The sequence below is a fragment of the Ipomoea nil genome, unplaced genomic scaffold (genome assembly GCF_001879475.1).
Source record: "Ipomoea nil cultivar Tokyo-kokei standard unplaced genomic scaffold, Asagao_1.1 scaffold0418, whole genome shotgun sequence".
NCBI lineage: Eukaryota > Viridiplantae > Streptophyta > Magnoliopsida > Solanales > Convolvulaceae > Ipomoea > Ipomoea nil.
This window is the reverse complement of record NW_017616846.1, coordinates 1305844-1324365: the sequence shown is the minus strand read 5'-3', so window position 1 is coordinate 1324365 and position 18522 is coordinate 1305844. Positions and strand designations below refer to the sequence as shown.

At 34.6% G+C, this 18522-nt stretch overlaps 4 protein-coding genes across 4 annotated transcripts; 2 read left to right on the top strand and 2 right to left on the bottom strand.

Annotated features, from left to right (window-relative positions):
• Positions 1 to 824: 824 nt before the first annotated feature.
• On the top strand, positions 825 to 2921 carry LOC109172721 (8-hydroxygeraniol dehydrogenase-like). The gene is made up of 5 exons (XM_019321955.1): positions 825 to 1001; positions 1108 to 1221; positions 1522 to 2023; positions 2113 to 2266; positions 2353 to 2921. The coding sequence occupies exons 1-5, from the start codon at positions 904 to 906 to the stop codon at positions 2553 to 2555; spliced, it is 1071 nt and encodes a 356-aa protein (XP_019177500.1). The 5' UTR covers positions 825 to 903; the 3' UTR covers positions 2556 to 2921.
• Positions 2922 to 4522: 1601 nt separating this feature from the next.
• On the bottom strand, positions 4523 to 7040 carry LOC109172484 (CBL-interacting serine/threonine-protein kinase 7-like). Its single transcript, XM_019321641.1, has 3 exons — positions 6984 to 7040; positions 6594 to 6675; positions 4523 to 5518 (listed from the first exon to the last, which is right to left on the bottom strand). Exons 1-3 carry the CDS (start codon positions 7038 to 7040, stop codon positions 4569 to 4571), a joined length of 1089 nt encoding a protein of 362 aa, XP_019177186.1. The 3' UTR covers positions 4523 to 4568.
• A 327-nt stretch (positions 7041 to 7367) lies between these two features.
• On the top strand, positions 7368 to 9477 carry LOC109172720 (mannitol dehydrogenase-like). The gene is made up of 5 exons (XM_019321954.1): positions 7368 to 7555; positions 7633 to 7746; positions 8079 to 8592; positions 8691 to 8844; positions 9013 to 9477. Exons 1-5 carry the CDS (start codon positions 7455 to 7457, stop codon positions 9219 to 9221), a joined length of 1092 nt encoding a protein of 363 aa, XP_019177499.1. The 5' UTR covers positions 7368 to 7454; the 3' UTR covers positions 9222 to 9477.
• A 952-nt stretch (positions 9478 to 10429) lies between these two features.
• On the bottom strand, positions 10430 to 12470 carry LOC109172722 (probable caffeoyl-CoA O-methyltransferase At4g26220). The gene is made up of 6 exons (XM_019321956.1): positions 12369 to 12470; positions 11916 to 11959; positions 11735 to 11814; positions 11478 to 11622; positions 10920 to 11051; positions 10430 to 10828 (listed from the first exon to the last, which is right to left on the bottom strand). The coding sequence occupies exons 2-6, from the start codon at positions 11952 to 11954 to the stop codon at positions 10538 to 10540; spliced, it is 687 nt and encodes a 228-aa protein (XP_019177501.1). The 5' UTR covers positions 11955 to 11959; positions 12369 to 12470; the 3' UTR covers positions 10430 to 10537.
• Positions 12471 to 18522: the final 6052 nt, after the last annotated feature.

The window sequence follows — 18522 nt, the reverse complement described above, 5'->3', positions numbered from 1 at the left end:
CTCTGTTTACTCTGTTTTGTGTGATGCATTTTCCTAACGTTGATGGTGCATATTTGTTGAACTATTGGTGTTGCCGCACCGTAAGAAATCGTCGCACCGTAAGACACTGCCGCACCTGAACTCGCCTATATATATATATATATATATATATATATATATATATATATATATATATATTCTACCACATCAAACAGTATAAACATTAACATTATAAATAAAAGTGAGATGATACTTTTATAAATAAATTTATTATTTAATATAAAAATATAATAATCTTTTAAAAAAAAAAAATTCAACTCCATTATTATTTACAATTATAAAATTCCTCAAGTATATGTAATAATACTAACACTATATTTTGTATTTTTTGAATCTGAGATTTGTTTTAACCGTTAACCAAATTAATTTTTTATTTATTTATGAAGTAACCTATACTTCGGAACCAAATTATTTGTTAACTAAAATTCTTAAAAATTACTGGTATTTAGCATTAAGTGAACTGAAATACTTAAATAAAATAACGATTTAACGAAAATTTATCAATTCAATCATTTAACCATTTATTTTACCCTTTTTTTTTTTAATCAACAAGTATTAGCATGACAGTAAAAATGTGAAAAAGGGTCTACTAAATACAGCATGTGATGACTTATTATTGCACTTTAAAAGTTTGGCTGAATTTATAGATGGCAGGTAACGTAATAAATGGGATGCTGGGAATTTTCCAGAAAAAAAATAGTGAAACTAATTGTAAAGGAAAGGAGACGTTGCGGTTACCGAAGCCCTAAACTTTGGTTCTCTATAAATGTACACATAACTCGCTACGCATAACCATTCAAGATTGTTGCAATTCTCTTTCTCCCACATTGTGATAATATTGCCTTAGCCTGAGATTTTAGTAAAATGGCAGCGTCACATGAAGAAGAGCACCCAGTTAAGGCCTTTGGATATGCAGCCAGTGACACCTCTGGGGTTCTTTCACCGTTCAACTTCTCAAGAAGGTATGCAAAATCTTCATCTTTCATTTCTTGGTTTGAATTCAAGAAAGAAGGGTATTTGGTTGATTAATTTACTAACAATTATGACGGCGTTGATCGATCGGTGCAGAGCTACCGGCGAAAAGGATGTGCAATTCAAGGTTTTGTACTGCGGCATCTGTCACTCCGATCTCCACCAGATCAAGAATGAATGGGGCTTCACTAAGTACCCCATTGTCCCAGGGTGAGATTCCATTTCTCCTTCAATTCCCTCCATGAAATCTTTATTTGCTCTAATTAAGCTTGTGTTTATCTGAGTAAACATGTATATACCCAATTAGTTTTTGGGTGGTAAATTGTGGGCAAGGACACGTATCCGGCCCGACAGTAGTGGCCATCTTGTAGGCCCCAGGCACTGGTCGTCTTAGTCACTTCAGTTGGGTCGGGGTGTGGGGGAATTTTGTCTTTTGTGGGCGAGTAAACATGTGTATATGGCTAAGGATATAATGTGTATTGTCCATTTTCAACTATGTTTAAAATACAGGCATGAAATTGTGGGTGTGGTGACTGAGGTTGGTAGCAAGGTAGAGAAATTTAAGGCTGGTGACAAAGTAGGTGTGGGATGCTTGGTAGGGTCCTGCCGGAAATGTGATAACTGTGCAAATGATCTCGAGAATTACTGTCCTCTAAGCGTACAGACTTACAATGACATGAGAACCACCACTTATGGTGGCTACTCAGACGTCATGGTGGCTGATGAGCACTTTGTGGTCCGATGGCCGGAGAGCCTGCCTATGGAGGCTGCTCCTCTGCTCTGTGCTGGCATAACGACTTATAGTCCCTTGAAATACTTTGGACTTGACAAGCCCGGGATGAATATTGGCGTGGTTGGTCTAGGCGGTCTAGGCCATATGGCTGTCAAATATGCTAAGGCCTTTGGCACGAAGGTGACGGTTATTAGCACCTCTCCTAGTAAGAAGCAGGAAGCTTTGGAACGTCTGGGGGCAGACTCGTTCTTGGTTAGCACCGACCCTGAGCAGATAAAGGTGAAATCGGATCTCTAGGCTTGAATTCTTGAAAATCATGGCATTATATTGCTGCCATTTAACCGTGTGGTTTGAATAAAATAATGTAGGGTGGAATGGCCACATTGGATGGCATTATCGACACGGTTTCTGCAGTTCATGCTCTTTTACCATTGATTGGTTTGTTGAAGTCCCATGGAAAGCTGGTCATGGTTGGGGCACCTGAAAAACCACTTGAAGTCAACATGTTCTCATTGCTTATGGGTAAAGTTTATTTCCTTCCATTCATATTTATAGACTCTGCAATTGTTCATATGTTTCGAGATTTATGAGATCATTGCTCGAAACAGGAAGGAAGCTAATTGCTGGCAGTTGCATCGGAGGGATAAAGGAGACGCAAGAAATGTTAGATTTCTCAGCAAAACACAACATAACACCGGAAGTTGAAATCGTTCCAGCAGACTATGTGAACACTGCCATGGATCGCCTTAAGAAGTCTGATGTGAGATACAGATTTGTTCTGGATATAGGGAAAACATTGAAGGCTGCTTAATCTACTTCTACATCTTTTAAAAGGTTTCACAAGAGCAGATTATGAACGTTAAAAGAAGATTTTCGAAAGTCTTGATTGTGTAGACTGTTAGTTTGATGCAAACTAAAAATAAAATTGCTTCCTTTGCCTTGAATCAATCAATAGCACTACTTTTCAGTCGTAACAATTTCTTTCGAGATTATGGTGGGATAAATTAGAGATTTGGAAAGTAATCTAACCAAATCTCTTTTAATGCAGAAGTGAATTATTGCAGAGAATTAGTTGTGAAGAATTATTTCAAACCTTCTGATGCATCTGCTTGAGAGGTTGTTGGTGGTTTTCATAAAGATCCTAATAAATGTGACCAATTATTTTTGTGCAGTAAAAGTTGTTGTCCAACAAAATTAAATATGATACTCCGTATTATTTACTTCCATGCACTTAGTTTTTTTTTTTTTTTTTTTTTTTTTTAAATTTAAAAATTTATCTGCTTAGTTTATTGTTTCTCTCTGGTGGTCCTCACGCCGTGAGGGTTAGATCCAACTCCACTGATCCTCGCCTCCTCGGCGCCACTCTGTCACTCTTTGTGTGAGTGGCAGCGTGAGTTTGAGGATCAGAGAACCTCCAAACCGGTGACGCTCACGGCGTGACTCTCACCATTCTTGACAACTTTTAATTTCATCATCTACGTGGAATTTGATTCTTATTAAAATTTCAATAAGATACATAGATAACTTTGGAGGTATTTGGAGAAAATTTCAATTTTGATCCACTGACTATTGGGGTTGTGTTAATTGCAACACTTAACTTTCAAAAATGTTAATTTAGTACTTTGACTATGCAATTTTGGTCACGCCGGCCAAATTGCCGGCCAAATGTGACCGAAAAATTAAAAATTAAAAATTAGTCTTAAATGGGAGGGCCAAAAGCGTCATTTCATGTGACTTTCTTCTTCTTCTTCCATTCCTTGCACCAGCCGGTCGAAATTGCAGAACTACGATCAGTATTCCTCCTGGACGATGATGTACAGATGACTTCTTCCTTGCACCATTTCCGGAATTGCAGCGCCGGCTGGACGGTGATGTACAAGTGACTTTTGGCATGCACTATTTCGGGAATTGCAGCGCCGGCGATGGACTCCTCAGCCTCCGGCAAGTACTTGATGGCTTACAAACCAATATTACTTCCGGCATAGCTGGAGACGAGGCGGATATCCGCCGCCAGCGAACAGCGTTTGGGACCAACAACGTTGTCGTCTCTGAACATCAGATCAACCGCCTAGTTCCTGCACCTTCCATGAACTTGTCTGGGAAGCGCTGAGAAACTCAATGTTTGTTCTCCTTATTTGTGGCGCCGCACTTTCTATTGCCATTGGGGTTCGGAGAAATGGGGCTAAACAAGGAATGGAAGAAGAATATTGCATATTCATTTAAAATGAATTTTATGAATTGCATATCCATTTATTTATGGAGAGAATCGTCAATCGGAATCTGGGTCACCTCCAGAATCGTCAATCGGAAATGGAGAGAACTAATCGGAGAAGAAAGGGGTAGTAAGTAAAATTACTAAAATATCCTCATAAATTGACCTATTAAATTTTTTCGGTGAGATTTGACCGGCAATTTGGCCGGCGTGACCAAAATTGATAGAAATTGCATAGTCAAAGTACTAAATTAACATTTTTGAAAGTCAAGTGTTACAATTAACACAACCCCAATAGTCAGTGGACCAAAATTGAAAGAGTTTTTTCCACTTTTGGTCCCTCGACTTCACTTGTGGTGACAAATGGGATTCACGACTTTTATTCCAGACATAATAGGTGCTCAACTTTAATTTTTTTTTCACATTTGGTCCCATCCGACCAAGAACCCGGCCAACCCACCGGAATTAGACTCAACCCTTGTTATGTTAAGGGTATTCTAGTCATTTCTAACCCATGTAAAATAATTAAATATAAGATTTATTATGTATATACACCTCATTCTCGCCTGGTAGAAGCTCGGCGACAATCACTGGCGTTGTCTGGTTCAAGATTCATGGTTGTATTGTTATACTAGCATGAAACAAGATATTTCTTTGAACCCAACTCTCAACTCCTCCCACTGTGTCCTCGAATTCCATTTCTCCATTGACGACCTTCATCTCCACCAGCCATAGCTCCGGCGCCACTTGAAGAATTTCCACCATTAACGTTACTCTTGCTTTTACCAGTCTGATTCCCCCTCCCTTTCCCCTCTCCACCCTATACCCTGCTTCACTCCCGATCTTCTTTACCTTCTCCTCAACCTCTCCAACCTCGGAATTTGTGGTGAATCTCATTTCTTTCTTGTTCAATCCCGCCTGGAATAGCCCTGATAGATCCAACCCGGGAGACATTGAAATGATATCGAATGCGTTCATTTTGGTTAAGTGTTTGCAATCTTTGTCGAACTCTTGGTTCCCGAATTGATGTTCGTCTGTCAAATCTATCACTGATGATGACTTCTTGAACCACGGGAGCTTCATCAGTTCCTCGATGGACATTCTGGTTACCGGATTGGGATCGAGCAGCCGGAAAATTATGCTCCGGGTGGGCTTTGTGATCCAATCCGGGAACTGAAACGCGCGGCTTCGTATTGCACGGTACATGTTTGATATATTGCTGTCATCGAATGGGAGGTACCCTGCGAGGAAGGCGAAGAGGATGACGCCGCAAGACCACGCGTCGGCCTTGGCGCCATCGTAGCCTTTTCTGATCATCACCTCCGGGGCGGTGTAGGCCGGAGTGCCGCACGCGGTGTGGAGGAGGCCGTTCCGGATCTGCTCCGGCAGCGCGAAGAGGCCGAAATCGGAGATCTTGAGCTTGCCGTCCTTGTCGAGGAGGAGGTTCTGGGGCTTGATGTCACGGTGGGTGACGCCGTTCTGGTGGCAGAAGTGGAGGGCGAAGACGAGCTGGTGAAAATAATACCTCGTCGTGCGAAGAAATATCTTCCTTCTTCGCACACCTTCGATTTGAACAGAGATAGGCGAGAATGAGGTGTATATACAGAATAAATTTTATATTTAATTATTTTACATGGGTTAGAAATGACTAGAATACCCTTAACATAACAAGGGTTGAGTCTAATTCCGGTGGGTTGGCCGGGTTCTTGGTCGAATGGGACCAAATGTGAAAAAAAAAAATTGAAGTTGAGCACCTATTATGTCCGGAATAAAAGTCGTGAATCCCATTTGTCACCACAAGTGAAGTCGAGGGACCAAAAGTGAAAAAAACTCAAATTGAAATTTTCTCGAGGTATTTGGTAAATGGGCGTTAGCTGATAGCTGTTAGCTAATTATATAAAAATTAATCAAACACTCATATTGATTGTTTAATCAAGTCAAACAGTTAATAGTGGTCAAATAAACTAAAATTTACTACTATGCTAACTATTTTACCAAGCAAGGTCTTAGTCTTTGTAAAATTAAGTGTAAGTCCAAAATTATTTTTATTTTTTAGTTTAACTTTAAAGATTAAATATTTGAGATAACCATTTTTTTAAAAAAAATATTAAAAGAAATAAATTGTTGAATCTAGACTATTTTTAAAATATAAAATAAATTAAAAAACAAACAAACAAACAAGTTCGAATCGGATGTTCAAATTGGAATTGACGATTTTGTTTTGCCATTTCCGAAAGTGGAAGGGAACCGCGTTCACCTCTACTTTGACTGACAATATTATCATGTGATGGTGTTAGTAAAAGAAAGTGTGGGTTAAGATAGACGTACAAATACTAGTGATAACTAATATCAGTAATTGTTCCAAAAGTAATTATTGCCTCTAGACTTAGTGTAATGGAAAGTCGCGTGACTTGATGTCATGGCAATGTATTATTATTATTATTATTATTATTATTATTATTATTATTATTATTATTATTATTATTATTTTGAAATAAAAGAGCTAATTCATTAATCATATAATGAAAAGTTAATAAAACATTTTTACAATCAGACATTGAAACAAATTTTTAATGCTACATGAAACTTGAATCTCTTACTGTTTTTCAAGATTGAAGCTGAATTTGTTTGGAAAACCTGAAGCGTTCTTTGTAATGATTTTGCTATCCAAGTCTGACCTATTGCGGCTTTTCTGTCCATAAACAATATCTCCGTTAATCTGAATTGCATATCAAGGTTCAGATCTTCTTCAGTGCTCGGGATGAAGCAAACATACTCTATTATCAGATAAATTATTTCACCTTATGAAATAAGAATTCGCCAAATAAACGAGAGAAAAACTCGCTAAAGACACGAGAGAAAATAACTTTAACAAAACAACAGATGAAAATCAAATCTAAAAAGCTAAAACAAATCTTAAACACGTACTAAACCACTAACCAATATATATATATATATATATATATATATATATATATATATATATATTTAAAATTGATATTTTTGTTAAAATAAAAGCAGAAGTACAGAGCCATCAGTGTTGACCCTCAGCATGATTGCAACGTTAGCCATCAATGCTGACATTCGTCAACGAAGCATCACAGCAATTGCCTAACTTCCTATTTGGTGCCTCCCTAGAAGTTACGTAAGCTTTACCAATTTTGATTCAGATATTCCTTCTTCTTTTCTTTTTGTTTTCTTTTTTAAATACTCCGTATATGTTATTTTATTCATTTATAAATATTATCATTGACAACTGCTCCAATGTGTTTCCAGATAGCGTGCTTTAAAAAAAAAAAAAAAAAAAAAATTAATATGTAACGGCACGGCGCACGCCATTTTTTAATAAATTAATTGGTTTTCCTCCGAATCTTCGAATTAGCACTATATATATTGTTGATAGTCTGAGCAAATGCAACAATATAATCCAATATTTCCTAAATCTTTCCAAAATAAATTTTGCAATCTCCCAAGTTTGATATCACAAAGCGAAATATAATGGGCTCGGAATCCTACGAAAATGAACACCCAGTGAAGACATACGGATGGGCTGCCAGAGACACTTCTGGTGTCCTCTCCCCTTTCAAATTCTCCAGAAGGTATTTATATCTTCTCATCTTTCATAATATAAATCATCATATTTGAAAATTTAAGTTGTTACTTTTGATCCAAAAAGGGCAACTGGAGAAGATGATGTGAGATTTAAGGTGCTGTACTGCGGGATCTGTCATACCGATCTCCACTTTGCCAAGAATGATTTCGGCATGTCTACTTATCCAATTGTACCCGGGTACGCATTTTAACACTTATCACTATATCAAAAATTATAATCAGTAGCAAAAAACGCAACTTAAGTAGGTGGTGGATCAAACAATCTCATCCCTAATTGTGCTGGACTTGGTCCTTCAGGTCTCACTGTTAAAAATTATAGAATTTACGACCACCTGAAAGTATCTTAAATCAAGTCGAAAGCATACCACTTTTGATATCTAGAAAAACTTTTATTGCTATTTCCGATCATTTTTTGCTTTCAACTTGATTTAAGATCACTTTCAGATGGTCGGAAATTCCTTTCAGCGGTGTCTCCGCCCAACACTAGTATTAAATGACTGATTTTTGCAGGCATGAGATTGTGGGTGAAGTAACAGAGGTGGGTAGCAAGGTGAAGAAATTCAAGGTCGGAGACAAAGTAGGCGTGGGGTGCCTGGTTGGTTCCTGCGGCTCCTGCAACCTTTGTTCAACCGAGCTCGAGAATTACTGTCCCAAAATGATCCAGACTTACAGTTTCGTCAACCACGATGGAACCATAACGTACGGGGGCTACTCTAACGAAATGGTCTGTAATGAACACTACGCGATTCGGTTCCCAGACAGCCTGCCGCTCGCCGCGTCTGCGCCGTTGCTCTGCGCCGGAATCACACTTTACAGCCCGCTCAAATACTACGGACTTAACCAGCCCGGCATGCATATCGGCATCGTTGGCCTGGGCGGTCTCGGCCACGTCGGGGTTAAGTTCGCCAAGGCGTTTGGGGCCAAGGTCACAGTCATAAGCACTTCACCAACCAAGAAAGAGGAAGCCATTAATCATCTCGGCGCTGACGAGTTTTTGGTCAGCCGCGATCCAGAACAAATGCAGGTAATTAAACCAATCAAAATATATATATTATTGGTTAGTTAAGTATTTGGTCCAATTATATATGTTTGGTAAATCTGGGTTTCAATTCCTTGAACTAGGCTGCTATAGGCACATTGGATGGAATTATTGACACTGTTTCGGCTGTGCACGCAATTGCGCCATTGATAAATCTGTTGAAGCCTAACGGGAAGCTCGTGCTGGTTGGTGCACCAGAGAAGCCACTGGAGCTTCCAGTTTTTCCTCTGCTCATGGGTTAGTTCAATTCGTACCAAATACATAAATTAATTTTGTTGACCATATAATATATATATAAACCATGGTGCAGTAGGTCCAACTATCAGCTGAGACATAACATATTTCAATTTGGTATCAGAAACAACCCGAAGCTAATATATACTTGCTCGCCATGATTACCTGCAGGAAGAAGGATGGTGGCAGGGAGTTGCATTGGAGGAATACAGGAAACGCAAGAAATGATTGATTTTGCTGCAAAACACAACATCGTTGCAGAGGTTGAGGTCATTCCTATGGACTATGTGAACACAGCCATGGAGCGTCTGGCTAAATCGGATGTTAGATATCGATTTGTGATCGACGTTGCCAACACGCTCACTACTCCACCGGCATAATTCAAGAAACGGCTGGTAGGCCTGTATGGGTAGCTCAATTGGTCACAGAAAGAGACCAAGAATCGAGATGCTAGCTAAAGTGTAATGTCATCACCAGGCCAACTTGTCACGAAACATTGTTTCTGAAACTTTGTTGTAGTGGACAATATGTAGCACAGTTTATATCGTGCCTAAATTCCTTTTCATATTGAATAACAAGTGAAGAATACAGTTGTTACGTTTTACCAAACATATACTCTGTTTCTAAGGTAATGAACTTACTCCACAAAATGAAAGAAGTTAATTTCACTTTGAGTTTGATTCATAGACTATAATGGTATTTTCAATTTTGATTATTGATTTAATTATTATTTTTTCATTTTTAATTATCAAGTTTAATTTTTTTTTCACTTTTAATCCAAAGTATTCTTAAAAACATTAAGGTGAAGTATATGGCAAAGTTTAGTGAAATTTTCATAAAATGTTGATATTTTAGAGATTTGGATTAGAAGTAAATCTTTTTAATTAATAATTAAAAGGAAAATAAATTACAATTGATAACTTCACATAAAAATATAAAGGGTTAATTTTGTGAAACAAAGTTTGTATTTTATATATATATATATATATATATATATATATATATATATAAAGTAGTCAATCTTATTATCACCGATATACTATAAGAATATCGTTTGAATCATTTCAAAGTACAAATAGTACAACTACAAAGTTTTAAATAGTTTTTTATTTTAAAATACTAATAATAATAATAATAATAATTATTATTATTATTATTTAATCACTTTTTTAAAGCTTAAAAAATATCATTAATTAGTTGCAAAAGAAAATAATGAATACTAATCTAAATTTCCATTTTTCTCCATGATAAGCATCCTCAACATTTGAAAGATTCTGAACATCTTTTTTGGTCAAATCAAAATCTTCTTTTCTCTAAAAAAGTAAAAAGAAATAAACAAACATTTTTTTTGTTAGATTTTTTGTCTGTCAAATAGGAGAGAGAAGTGCGGAGAGAAGCTGAAAAGGAAAATAAAAAACTTTATAAAAAAGAAAAAAGGAGTAACTGTTTATGAAAAGAAAAAATACATTTTTAATATATTAAAAATATATCATTTGTGTATTGAATCTAAATTATACAAAATAGATACATACTTTCTTCAAAGCTTCAACTTTGAAGTTCATCATGATCTAAACAAACTAGAACGAAATTAAAACATGCACTATAATAAAGTAGCCTGCCTTTATTCACTCAGATCAATCACTCCAAATTAAAACAAAATATTTGTGGAAACATGAAAAGCATGCAAGAAAATGGATCAACACACACGTCGACACACCGTCATTCCATCGCCCAACGGAATCTGGACAATCTGAACGCGAGTATCGCCGGCCAACCGTTTGTTCAGCTCAACAATATGCCCCCTGTACGAAACAAGATCCTCCGGCACTGATTTCTCCGGCATCGCCACCGTCCCGTACCAAAGCGTGTTATCATACACCACAACCCCACCAATCTTCAGCAATTTCAGCACTCTTTCGTGATAGTTTTTGTAGTTTATCTTGTCAGCATCCACATACGCGAAGTCGAAACTCGACTCGTTCTTCCTCTGCAAAACAACATCGATCCTAAGCATTAAAAACCGCACAATATTAATAATTGTTGTTTGGATCGGGATGTTTGATTATATTGTTCCTTACATCTTCCAACAGCTTATCAAGAACAGGCAGAGCCGGAGACTCAATGAAGTTGATTTTGTGCTCAACTCCTGCCTTCTTTATAACTGGCAATCCCATGTCATATGCCTTCCTGTCGGGGTCTATGGCTGTAATCTGATCAATTAAACAAATTAAATGCCGATATGATGAAAAATTGAAAACTGATGTCTAATGAACAAAACACAATGGGCAACCTAGGCTCGTTTAAGCCGTTCAGCTATCAACAATTTAAGCTGGTTTATCTTTTTATTGTATTTTATCAATTAGGATTATAAGGTTGGATTTATTTAGTGCACACTAACAAGATTGACCTAGTACAACTTTATTTCTTTATAGACTACAATCACATTTTTAAGAGATAAAGTTCTGAACTTGGTCTTTTACTGACCTCCGTCCAACAGTCCCCTAACCACCCATCTATAAATTTGGCCCTTTTTAGCCACCCCTAACACATACCCTCAAGCTGTGGATGGGTTTCCTTCATCACTCAAAAAAAAAATAAAAATAAAAAACATATTGTGATAGAGTAACAGTACTGACCCGACCATCGTCAGGGATTGTAAGAGCTGTGAGTAGCAAAGAATATCCAGTGAAAACTCCAATTTCCAGAGTGTTTTTGGCGTTCAATAGCTTCAACAGCATTGCCACCATTTGCCCAGAATCCGGTGCTGTACCCATCGTGGAACTGACAAAACAAAATTAAATTTTGTGATTTATCATCTACATCTGCTATTTGAACACAAGTAAATTGCAGGCTGCATAAATTTATTACAGTGTGAAAAGTTTAGTGAATTTACAGTGGATGTTTTGCAGTAATATCCCTTATCTCTTTCAAAAGCTCCGATTCGCGTGGAAACACACTTGTACGTAGAAGGTACTGTACCATGAGAAGTAATACATTAATTCTCCTTCATTGCATAATTATAGTTAAGTTTTTACCTAATGATAAGCAATTGATCTATAAAATAAGAGCATTACCTCATATAATTCTTTACTCTGCAATAACCCTTCTTCCATTACACCTAAAAAAAAAAAAAAAAGAAAAAAAAAAGAAAAAAAGGGTAAGAATACAATAACATCTTCAAATTGTGTTGTAAATCTTAAATTAAAAAAATTAGAACCAAACTATAGAAGTTAAAGAAAATTTTGTGACATCTTATAGCAGTATAATGTATTACAATGTCGAATTATCGACTGAAATATAGATAAGAGGAATGGAGAATTTCACTGTTGGAAATTATAGAATTTTCGACCACCTGAAAGTGATCTTAAATCAATTCGAAAGCAAAAAGTGGTCGGAAATAGCAACAAAGGTTTTCCCGGATACCAAAAGTAGTCGGAACAAGGCTTTCGACTTGATTTAAGATCACTTTCAGGTAGTCGGAAATTTCATAATTTTCAGTTGTGGGAAATTGAAGGTGAAATGCATACCTTATTTAGGTTTTGTTAAGATGGGAGTGAGAGAAGTTGGGGATGAAGAAGAGGATAATGTTTTGGAGGAGCAATGATTCATGATGTTCAATTCGTTGCTTTTATAGAGCTTCAATTACACAAAGTTAGAAAGCATGCACCATTATTGTCTTATCTAGTCATTGTTATTGTTTGTTTAATTTGTCTATTATCTAGTCATTGTTATTGTTTGTTTTTCGACAATGCAAGCTGTGACATATACAGTTGATATGGATTGACTTTGTCTACGTTCACATGTAGAGCTAATCACTTTATTTGTTAGGATCATTATTACATTATATTTTGTTGACCCACACCATTTATCATATGACTAGTCTTTGTCCGCATTGGCGAAAGTAAGGACTACAAGCTGTACAATTCATATTTTTTTTTAAATAAGTAATTATTATTATAATATTTCTGTTTATATTAAGAAAATTATATTTATATTGAAAAAAAATGATAATTCAAGAATTTTGAATTACATATAATGTACAAAGTTATAAATACAATTGGTACAAAATCATTTTAAAAAAATGTTATTTTATGGACTTTACATGGTAATTTTAAAGATGCATTATAATTTTTATTTATTCAGTCATCAATGTTAGAATTTATTAAATAGTAACAGAATTAATTATTAATTATAACAATGTAAAGGTAATTTTGTCAAATAACAATGTAGTGTATAACACTTGAAGGATAATGTATACATTTATTGTCACATAAAATAAAAACGGACAAAAATTAGGGACATAATCTAGATTAACACATATCAACATTTTTAAATATTTTATTTCATATTTATCAATCATTTTATATGACAAATTGCGTAATTTACCTCTCTTATATAATTTGTGAGTTATTACACATGAACGGGATTTACATAATGCATATCTTGATTAATGTCTGGTCCCCCTACATGTACCTATACAAAAAACACGTGAGAGTATTAGTCAATAATTAATCCATTATATTATGCATTACATTGAATATCCACTTTCCCAAAAGGTTGAATATAATCCCTACACTGAATATATATATATATATATATATATATATATATATATATATATATATATATATATATATATCTCCACTTGACATTATCATTAAATGCTTATTTACGGAAATAGCTAGCTATTGATTCATGTGGTACACACCTCGTAAATGACGTTTGACCAAGGTGGTACAAATAGTAATATGAACCACCATTTCGCTATTTACATCACTTATATAATTATTGAAAGTTTTTAGTTTTTTACCATTTCAAAGTACTTTATATCTAGTTTTAATTAAATGGTGGTGCAAATAGCTATACCCTTTTATAATTCAATTTACTATACATTATGTGTTACTGTCATTATTAGCTATCAATTCTAGTCTATCGAAGACCGTGTTACAGTCATCTGCTTCTTACACACCCAAGAAACAAGATTAGAGCCCAAGAACACAGCAAATTCACGGGTGAACTTGCGATCAGTTGGGCACCCAGCCCAGTCTGAGTCAGAAAAGGCATGCAAAACAATGTAGCTGCAGAGGAGATACAAGTGAACTTTATTTCAACTAAGGATCAATTTGCGGACATCTTCACCAAGCCTCTATCGGCTCCTCGGTCCACCTTTTTACGTGACAAGCTTTAGGTTACTGCCTTACCCTACACTTGAGAGATAGTATTAGGACTCTATCAATTTCACTGTAACTCTTATGATCTCTTGTATATAACTTGTTGTATTCTGTGACTGATGTACTCAATTCTAGAAAATATAGCTTTCATCGTCATAGCCCATAGGTTAAACTAATTAATGTTTTTTTTTTTTTAAACAACTACTGTTTTTATTCCACAGGAGTTGTTAGCCTCCACTAAATTCCTAGCTACTCTTCACCACAATTTTCAATTCAAAAAGTTAAAATGTTTGATTCTTTAAATTAGACTAGCTAGTGTGATATACATATGTCTCCAAAATTATCAATCATCAGGGTAGGTGGGGTAGCCGGGTAGGTGATCGGGGGAAATAGTGAATTTTTGAATGAAAAATCAAACGTTTTGTATTTAATTTGTGGAGTTAAAAATTGATTTTTTAATAATTTGTTTAAGAAAATTTGGAACAAAAAAAAAAAAAAAAAAACAATTTTTTTGGCTTATTAGTTAGAGAATAGTATTGTCTTTTTAATATGACAGACGTACAAAAGTGTATCTTTCGATTTTGAAGTTACTCTAATAACTCGATTTTTTTTTATTTTTTTTTTGGAAAGCTACTGACTCTATTAGATTGTAGTATCTGTTCATTTATACTTTCTCAACCTGTTGAAGCACAAAGAGTCAACACCGCCTTCATTGAGGTTCAATCTCATAACCTCCCATGTGGGAGAATCACCACATGCCATCTGAGCACAAAGTGTTTGGCCTAATAACTCGATTATCAACTTGTTTTGAACTATTAAATTAATTAAAAGTATATTTCATGCATATGGATATATCCGGCAAATTATGACGTGCAACCGTGTGCACCATGCATGGTGCACACGGTTGCAAAACGACACCATTTTACTATGATGAAGTAACGGTGCCATTAGTGGCACCGTTTAACTCCACCAATCAAATATACATATACATACATACATACATACATACATACATACATACATACATACATATATATATATATATATATATATATATATATTTATTTATTTATATTTACAGAAACTCCAATCGATGTGTAATTATGAATTGAATATATATAGTTATGCAAGTCTGAATATATAATTATGAAGTTATGGATATATAGTTATGAAGTTATAGATATATAATTTTGAAATTATGAATGTGTAGTTATGCAATTATGGATATAGTTCTCTGTGAACAAGTACTTTAAGAATTTTGAATATGGAGTTATGTAATTATGAATGTCTAGTTGTGAATTATGAATATATGGATATGAAATTATGAATGTGTAGTTATTATTTTTGAATGTACTGTTATAGACATATTCTACTATTTGAATACGAAAGGGACAAATTAAATGGGATTTTTTTTTTTTAAATAAAAATTGTCAAATTCAAAGAGCCGACACCTTAGACTGAATATCTACAAGTCTACAACTTGGAATATAGAGTTTTTCAAAACAAATAAAACAAAGAAAACTGCAATAATTGACGAGGGAGCGTTGACAAAAAGCTAAGTTTGGGGAAGGGCAAGTGTATATTAAGGGATTTATTGATGATAGAGACCAATGTTGAATGGATAATAAAATTGAAAAGTAGAGGCCACATTAATAGGGCGTTTGGTTGGAGGGGGAGAATTATGTGGGAAGGGAATTGTAATTTCATGGGAGTTGAATTACTGGGAATAAAGTGGAAATTTAAATTCCAGTGTTTGGTTGACAGGAATAGAAATATTGGGAATTTCAATTCCAATGTTTGGTATACATGGGAATTGAAAAGGAATAAGTAGTATAAAGTTAAAAATGTCCATTATTATTGTTAGACATTAATTTTAAGTTAAAAAATGAAGGGGTAATTTTGACTCATCACTATCTTTTTTTCCCAGGAATTAAAATCTCAGGGGGACATGGGATTTTAATTCCATGAAAATGGGGAAATTACAATTCCATGGAATTGCAATTCCCTCCAACCAAACTACGAAATTTAATGGCCTTTGGAATTATGTGGGAAAGGAATTGTAATTCCATGGGAGTTGAATTACTGGGAATAAAGTGGAAATTTAAATTCCAGTGTTTGGTTGATATGAATAGAATTACTGGGAATTTCAATTCCAATGTTTGGTATATATGGGAATTGAAAGGGAATAAGTAGTATAAAGTCAAAAATGTCCATTATTGTTGTTAGACATTAATTTTAGGTTAAAAAAGGAAGGGGTAATTTTGACTCATCACTATCTTTTTTTCCCAGGAATTAAAATACCAGGGGGGAACATGAGATTTTAATTCCATGAAAATGGGGGAATTGCAATTCCATGGAATTGCAATTCCCTCCAACCAAACTACGAAATTTAATGGCCTTTGAAATTAGGTGGGAATTAAGTGGGAAGAGAATTTAAAATCCCTCCAACCAAACGCCATGTAAGTGGGAAGGGAATCCTTCCAACCAAACGCCATGTAAGTTTACACAAAGAGGATACTATTATTATACTATTTTTATGACTTTATCTCTGAAATAAAATAATTCAGATTACATAACAATTTGAATTGTACGCATTGTATTTATAAATGAATGAAAAAATTGTGTAATTATTTATTAAGAAGTTATTTCTTTAAAATAATTTAATTACATAAAAATAAAGAAATAAAATTATTCAAAAGAAAGTACAAATAAATAAAATAATAATAATAATATTACAAAAATTATTTTTATAAAATAATTTAATAAAATAAAAATAATATAAGTAATCATAACATAATAAAAACTAAAATACTAATAATAATTTTCTTTTCAAAAGAAGAAATGTACAAAAACGCTGCATATTAATTCCCACAAAAGAAGCTTGCATTACATGTGGACTCAAATTAAAAAAAAAAAAAAAAATTTATTTAATATAATTTTCATGTCATCTTGAAAGTGACCCTATTTCAAGAATTGAAGAATCCTTAAAAGCTTCTTTATCTCGAACTGATGATCTATCTGCTTGAAGTTAAACCGGCCACTTCATATGTGAAGTGAAGGGATTAGGCCAGGTAGGCGTTAGGTGGGATGATTTGTCAACTCCAATATTTTTATTTAAGACTAACATATACACACAGTACAATTATGTTTATCATTCAACAACAACCACTTCAAAATACGATAACTATATATTTGAATAGTTATTGCATGTTTGTGACATGACACATTTTTACATATCAAGAGGTGACTGTATTTAATGATAAAAAATTTAGATGTACCCTGCTGCATTCACCGTAAGTTTATTTAATAGGATTTTCAGATGTTTTTTCACCTACTTTTGGTTAGTTGATGACAGAGGTTCATGCTTTTGGGGTTTGTTTATGACATAGGTTCGTTTATATTTTGGCAGAAAACATTTAGGTCTGTTTTCCATTTTCTTGTCTTACTCTTCTATCACTGTTTTTCTTAGTTTTCATTAATTTCATTGACAAATGTGTTCATTAAAATATATAATTTTTAGCGCAAATTATGCCGTGGAATTGTGTTCACCGAGAATGGTGAACACAAGTCAAAACGACGTCGTTTTTAGGCAAAAAAAAAAAAAAAAAAAAAAAAAAATCGCGGATGTGGAGTTAACGGCGCGTTACTGATCAAATTATGAATTTTCTGTTATAAGATTATGAATTTTATGAAAATTCATAATCTCATAACAGAAAATTCATAATCGCATAACAGAAAATTCATAATCTCACAACTGAAAATTCATAATCTCATAACAGAAAATTCATAATCTTATAACAGAAAATTCATAATCTCATGGTTCCAAAGTGAATGTGTAGGCATGGTTCCAAAGTGAATGTGCAGGCATGGATTCATAATTTATGAATGTCCGTGATTTCAGACGGGAATATGTAGGCATGATTCCAAAGTGAATGTGCATGCATGAATTCATAATTTATGAATGTCCGAAACTCCGAAATTATGAATGTAATGAAAATTCATAATCTCATAACAGAAAATTCATAATCGCATAACAGAAAATTCATAATCTCATAACAGAAAATTCATAATCTCATGGTTCCAAAGTGAATGTGTAGGCATGGTTCCAAAGTGAATCTGTAGGCAGTCACGTAATTAATTAAAAAAAAAAAAAAAGATAATGGTGCACTAACACCGTTGGAACCGTGTTCACCATGAATGGTGAACACGGTTCCATGGCATAACGTCTGAATTTTTAGGAGAGTCAATGATTCAATGCGGATTAGCCCGTTTCATTAAGCTCGCCCCATAGCAGACTTTAGTTTTAGCAGGTCGGTCCAAATTATTCAACCATAGCCCACTTCATGCGGACTCACTAGCTCCATAAGCCAACTTCAATAAAATAAAATTCAAATTAGTCGCGAAGACCTTGTGGTCTAATGGCACCAAGATTGTACTCTCATATGGGAAGTTCGTTATAAATTTGAACCTCAATGAAAGCGATATTGACTTTTTATGTTTTAGTAGGTTG